The sequence below is a fragment of the Bidens hawaiensis genome, unplaced genomic scaffold, assembly GCF_021521415.1.
Source record: "Bidens hawaiensis isolate Kalapana, Puna unplaced genomic scaffold, B.hawaiensis_p1.1 tig00001575_1, whole genome shotgun sequence".
NCBI classification, from domain to species: Eukaryota; Viridiplantae; Streptophyta; class Magnoliopsida; order Asterales; family Asteraceae; genus Bidens; species Bidens hawaiensis.
This window is the reverse complement of record NW_027491088.1, coordinates 1,459,190-1,466,410: the sequence shown is the minus strand read 5'-3', so window position 1 is coordinate 1,466,410 and position 7,221 is coordinate 1,459,190. Positions and strand designations below refer to the sequence as shown.

Sequence of the window (7,221 nt, the reverse complement as noted above, 5' to 3'; positions counted from 1 at the left end):
CTACTCACCAACCCCTGTCGTGGCACGTACATAGCCTGCAGTTGGTGGAAAAGGAATAGTACACAGCCGGCCATGTCACTATCAGCCGCGGCCTACCCACCAACCACCAGCATGGCATGTGCGTAGCCCACAGTTGGTAGAAAAGGAATATTATACAGCTGGCTGTACCTGCTTGGAAACCTACATTCGGCTATAAATACTCCAACACCTTGAAACGGTATCATTATCTTATATCTCCATATATTATCTGATATCTGCTCTAGCAATTTCTCTTAATATACACTTATATTCAAGAGCAATCTAGTCTGATTCTCACGCCGGAGGGTGGTCACAAGGAGGTACCCCCCCCTTCTCAGTGACGAGCTCACGGTGTCTGTTTTGCAGGTCATCAGAGGAATAACCATCTTTGCCGGACCTAACCCTCGTGGGAAACATCTATTTAACCCCCAGATTATCCGTAATCTGCCCGGGGTCACCTAGTGTTTCTTCAGAGACGGTGGTGATTATGATTGGGAGGAAGATGGTGGCGACGGTAGCGAGGAGAATGGTGACGATGATGAAGAGTTTGGTTTTTCCGGCGGCCATATTATCGAAGGAAAACTGTTTTAATGATGAAGAGTTTAGTTTTTCCGGCGGCATTTGAGGCGTCGGTGAATTCTGGCCCGGAAAGGTCGGTGGGTGGGATCGATTCGGAGTGTTTCCTATATGGTTTTCTACCGACTCTGTTTCAAACACTAATGAATGGGGTGACTACGGCTGCTAGTGGCGGTGGTGGCTGGTGGTTGTCGGCAGGGAAGATTGGTGATATGATGGAATATATAATGTATAAAATTTGATTTAATCTCTTGAACTTTGAAAAATGACATTTTTTACCCCAAACACTAACGAAGTTAGTGTCTCGTTACCCCGGGAGTGCCAGAAGAATATATGTTGAAAGTTGGGATTGTTGGGGAACAATTTGTAAGTTAGGAGTGCTATCTACCAATGGGTCAAAGTTGAGAGTATTTAAAACCAATATCCCTATATATTAAGCATCTAGAGTTACATGACAACACTTGAAGTTTCATACATAAAACTTCCAAAATTTTTTTTTTAAGGAAAACAGAGAAAGAAATGGAATACAAATTCTCACAACAAGATACTCATTAACATCATAACATGTCTTGTGATGGACAATCTGGTAGCTGTTGAATCGTTTTGCTTTAATCACCTTCGAGAGAAGTGCAACAGAATGAACTAAGCAAAAGACCTTAAGACTTAAGGGATTGATTGCTTCAGATAAAGACGCCACTCATCAATATACACCATCTTATCCGGGTCCATGCTTGGTAAATCACACGTCTCTAGTCTTTGAATTATCTTTGTAGTCTTACCAAGGAGCTCGGCTGCAGCCTTGACACTTGCCTCTCTTTTCTCTATCACGCTTTCTTGACATTTGACTGTTATGGCTTGCGGTAAGTTAGTGAAGCAAGCGGAGAATATGTCTGCAATCATACCACTTAAAAGGGCAAACAAATGTTTTTTGGTAAGTGGTTCTGTGTTGCATTTGTGTCTAAACAAGATTGTTTCTGCAATTCGGTACATTGAATTGGCAGCAATCAACTCCTTGGGAGTGTTCACCATTTCTCCATTGACGTTTTCATTGATTTCTCTCGCAATATCTCTAGCTCTATCCGAAAAACACTTAAGAATTGCTGTTGTTGTTTTGCCTCTAAAATCATCTTTTTCTAGACTCTTTTCCAACCAATTGTGTTTGTGTTCGACTTCATTCCATATGATTATAGTAGCCTTTCGAATATTTACATACTCTTTTTCGCGGTTGAGGCTTTCTTCCACCTGATGGGTGTATGAAAGACCTTCACCTACACTTCTTAACAATCTCTTAATTGCGTCCTTAGGGATATTTGGGAGAGCGATCGCAAGGCATGTTAAGGTCACTATTGGTAAGCTCCAACTGTTAACAACTTCAACAGAAGGCGGAGGCTGAACAAGATCAGTGTCAAAATTTTGTACTCCTTTGAATCCAGTTGATTGCTTCAGAAGCTCTAAAAGATCCTTGTTTTGTTGCTTCTCCGCCTTTGAAATGAAGGAGTTCATAGAGTTTGATATTCGCGCCAGTGTTTTCTCACCAAGCTCCACCTCATCATGAATATGCAAAACGTAGTCGCTAAGGTTGCTGTCTGTATTGTCAGTTTTTGAGACGACGGGTGGAGTAACCAGCCTTGCCTTCCGTGATTTCCAACAGTAGACAACAAATATTGGAATGGCTGTCGGGATGAGCGATATCATTTTGCACAAAATGACAATTCCCTTTTGAAGTATAATGAAAAGGCTTACAATTATACCTTTTGTATTATAGATGAGAGTTTTTGATCTACTGCTTGATAGAAATTGTATCGGACTTTGTTTCCACTCGTGCAACTTTTGGGTCCAGTAATTTTCTACTTTGAAAACCATGAAATGACTTCGGTTGGAAACCAACTTGAACCTCAAAACCGAAAAACATCTGAATATGGGAGCAATGGCGCCCACCAAGACCCCAATAGATTGTGTTATGAAAATGAGATATATTGACCAGCTGTAGTTTGATGCAAGAGAATATTCTTTTTGCAGTATTATTTGAGATGTGAACACCACAAGTAAGTTGAGGACTAGTATAATTACACAAATTACTCCAGAAGCAATGGATAATGGATTGCTAGCCATCACAAATTGAGGACTGCCACTTTCTGCCATGATCCAGTATCTTCTCACATATTGCCTGAGTTTCTCAGTTTTAGACATTTGGGTATGTTGTAGATGTTGATCAGTTAATAGTGTTTTGTTTGTGGTTTGATACTTGCGTTCTAAAATTTCTTTAGAGGGTGGAATAGTTAGGGAAGACGCAATCATTATTACTAATAACAAGAGCATCATAGGGGTATAGATGTATGCGAGCGTAATGAATTCGAGATGGGAATCGCTGCCGTCCGTCATATAAAAACTGAAACCGGCACCGACGAGAGCACCACTATATATGTAAATAAAATATCAACAATCATGGTGATAACGAGTATGGACATACCTATGACATTCGCAACGAGTGTCCTGTTATCCATGGCTGCCAAAGAAGGCATGAAGTTAGTCATCATTGTGCACATGAAAGCCAAACTTATTGGTTTGATTGGTTTGATTGATGGCAGATGAACAGAAAAATCCATTGGCAGTTTCATGGCGACTGTTATCACTGCAATATATGCAGCATTGAGAGAAAAATATTTACATGGAAACCAAAATTTTTTATTTCGGAAACCATGCAATAAATCCGCGGCCATGGCAAAGTCACAAAGTAATGATGCTATTGTGATGTAGAACCCAATCCACGCTGTAGGTTGGTACTTTAAATTTTGTAATATAATAATCATGTTTGGAATTTTTTTTGCTGGATAATGTGTTTAGCTTTGGTGCCAGTGGTTTAAAATATTTGGAGAAGGCAAACATCTCTTTATATAACAAGTATATATTATCAGAAATTGCCAAGAAGTTGCAGAGTGCAGACTCAATGTAAGTGATCAATAGACAATAGTCATAAATAATTTTGGACTTACACTTTTGACCAGTTCAATGACTTGGACTTGCACCGTAAATGATGGCCATTAGTATTACCAAGAAAGTATAAATAAACACTTGATTGAGATTTTTTTAAGTTTTATATAAGTAACTGATCAGCAACTCAATTATGTTACAAAGTTAGTCGCAGTGAAAGTATAAGCATATGTCACATTTTATGGTCCCTAATGCTTTTTTTTTTAGTAGTGAAAATCCATTTTAACAAACTATAGAACTTGGTTTTGACTTCATAAAATAGGTTCCCTAAATATAATTTCAGCTAGAGTTTAATTAACAATTAAAGTATAGGTTGTAAGTGGCTAAATATAATTCATTATTTTGATAGATAATTTAAGAGAACTTGCTGGGAAAGAGACAAAGAAAAAGATGGTGTGTCCTGATACTAATTATGTTTTATCACGGTCTTTATTTGTCTCTGTACGTGGAAATTAAGTCTGTGGACCAACACCCATTGACTGACTGACTTGAGTGTCTAGGGGTGCAAATGAGCCAATCCCAAGCTAGATTAGTGATCAGTGCATTTTTAAGTACCACAATTTTCATGTTAAATCATTTATAAAATGCATTGGTATAATGGTATTGTTACAAACTATATAATATTAAATTATTTTTATAGTTAGTAGGTTATCACGGAAACGAGCTAAAACGATAAAATTAGAGAGACAAGTAAAACTAATAATCAACAACCATAATTAAAGCTATGTAAAAGACAAATCAAAACACTGGTTTAACTCGCTACCGATGCACAATATTGCTAATTGGGCTGAGATGCAGAAGGTGTTCCTCAATGAATATTACTCACAATCGAAGACAAACGAGGGCCGAATGGAAATTTGTCACTTTTCACAATTATCGGGCGAATTGTTTCACGAGGCATTCACCAGATTCAAAGAGATGATCAGAAAATGCCCACATCATCAGATTGAATTGTGGGAATTGGTGAAGTGTTTTGTTGACGAGTTGACATACGAGGTTAGATAACACTTGAAAGCCTCGTGTAACGGTCATTTGTTGAACCAACCTGAGAAAGATGACTGGGATTTTCTGGAGTTTATGTGTGAAGACTCTAAAGCAGAGTCATCAACAGAAAGACGAAGACACCAGACTTCTTCCAGATCAGTAAAGTCAGTCACGAGTGAATCCGAAAAAATTGCTGAATTGGAACGTGAACTGGCCGGGTACATAAAGGGTTAAAAGAAAGAGGTTGGTAAAGTTGGAGTAAAGTTCCCAGTATGTGAGGAATTTCGTGAACACAGGCACAAGTCAGAAAATTGTCCCTAGTTTTATGATGACGAGGAGGATGAGCCCGAGGAGGTTAACTATGCTTACGAGGGTTCTAAGGGCCAAGGGTTTAATTCAAACACTTATCACCCGGGCCTGAGGAATCATCCGAACTTTCGATACGAGAACGCGACTACTAAGTTGAACCCGAACTTTCAGGGATCGAGCTAGAACAAACAACAAGGAAATACCAAGGCGGTTATCAGCAACAGGGTTTGTATAATCAGAATCAGGGGTATAGCAGAGATGGTAACCGGAGTGGAAATTCATCGGGTAGTCAGGACCAGCAGAAAGGGTCCTCGGAAAATGCAGATGAGCCGGTGCACTTAAAGTTGGATGCATTGCTGAAGATTGTGACATACAATCAGACTGAAACGAAGAAACAGTTCGAGTTACAGGATAAATCAGCGGAGGCAATGTCAAAACAGATTAGTTAGCTCGCTACAGCAAAATTGCAGAAGAATGCGGGTCAACTCCCAAGTGATACTACAGTCTACCCGAACCACTATTGCTCTAGCTCCAGGAAATGAAACAATGTGCACATCAATGCAGTAAGTCTTTTACCTAATTTTGAAATTTCTAGGGGTGGTGGAAGATGTTAGTGATGAGAGTGATTGTGTTGGTCAAAATGAAACGATTTTCCAAAATAACTCAAAATTAAAAGCAAATGAAACATCTTTTTGTGAAAATTGCTCTTGTGATAAATGTTTTAATGAAAAAATGACCAACACAAGGGATGAAGGGGTGGAGCATAATACCACCATGAGTAAACTCCAAGACCCAGGAGTGTCGTTTTTATAAATTCAAATTGGGGAATTTAAAACTGATCGGGCACTTCTAAATCTTGGAGCATGTGTTAGTATCATACCCGGTAGTTTATATGATCAGTATGAATTTGGCCCGTTAGAAAGGGTAAACACCACCGTGGTGTTGGCATACCAAACTCATACACTCCCTCGGGGCATGGTGACTAATGTAATGGCTCATATGGAAGAATTTTTCTACCCAGTTGACTTTCCTGTACTTGACTATGCTAAATGTGTGAATATTACACAATCACAAGTCATATTGGGTAGGCCATTCCTTACCACAGTACATGCGGTAATTGATTGTGCTAATGGGGTTTTGGGAATCAAGTGTGGAGACCGTGATAAAAGGTTATTATTGTTTGAAAATTCTACTAACCCTCTTTTTGACAAGTGTGTATCCTTGGACAAGGATCACACAAAAGAGGAATGTTTTGTGATTGACAGGATAGATAAGAAAGGATTTGAGAAACAACATAGTGAGAAGGTGGAAGAGAAAGGTAGCCGACCAAGGAAGAAGAAAGTGAGACATCCACCCAACCAAAATGACCGAGAGTGGAGATTGAGGATTTTCGGGCCAGATCCTGGCCTATCGGAAGACTGGCAACAAATAATTGAAGAAAAGCGTTCTTATAATGAGAAGGTTGCACGGGAGCGAGCCAGACGCCCACCTTGAATGCCACACAAGTTTCAAAAGTATGGTAATTGTACATTTGGTATATTTTTAGTTTGCATTTTGTTTTAGTTTTTATATTACTAATTGTATTTTAAGCATAGCAAAAGCTAAGTGTGGGGATACCGCACGACAACAGTTGGGATTTTGATGCGTTCGGTAAAGTTTTTTTTCCCGAAAACGAGGTTTCAGTTAAGCTACCCAGAGTGCTTTCATGTTCATTTTGTTGTGGTTAATTCAGGTACGTGTATATTTTGTTGTATTTGGAACTTTGTGGGGGTAGTTCACTATAAACCCTCACGAGACCTCACTCGTCCACCTTGGCTACCGCGGGGTTTAAAGGGCTTGTAGCATTACGCTAAATGCAATCGTGATTCCTACGAAAGTGAGTTAGGTCTTTTAAGGTTTTGAATTAGTTTAACAAAATTTATTATGAAATTAATTAATTCGGCTCGGTAAGTGTTTTGATAAAATTAACAGAAAAATCATTTTTACATAACTCTTAAAAGACCTATGTCTTACACTTGTGAGAAGCTTGCTTCTACACGTCTCGAGATTTTTCAGATTCGGTTGTTCGATTAGTAGTTGGATGAGACGAGTGTTTACAAGAGTTTACGAGCCGCATTTTTGCATTGCATTGTAATTCATATCAGGTGATCTCAGTTTCATAATATATTTTGTTATTCTAATTTTAAGTGTTAAAAGTGTAATTGTATAATTGCTAGTAGAACCATCACATTAGAGACCCGGGTTTCTAAATTGTTAAACAGTAAATTTCAACCTCGTCCCTCAAATGAACATTGAGGACAACGTAAACCTCAAGTGTGGGGATGGGGGAAATTTGAAACTTTG

General features: G+C 38.9%; 1 protein-coding gene across 1 annotated transcript; it reads right to left on the bottom strand.

Annotated features, from left to right (window-relative positions):
• Positions 1–1,257: 1,257 nt before the first annotated feature.
• On the bottom strand, positions 1,258–2,784 carry LOC143586406 (uncharacterized). Its single transcript, XM_077067966.1, has one exon. It carries the CDS (start codon positions 2,782–2,784, stop codon positions 1,258–1,260), a length of 1,527 nt encoding a protein of 508 aa, XP_076924081.1.
• Between the last annotated feature and the right edge of the window lie 4,437 nt (positions 2,785–7,221).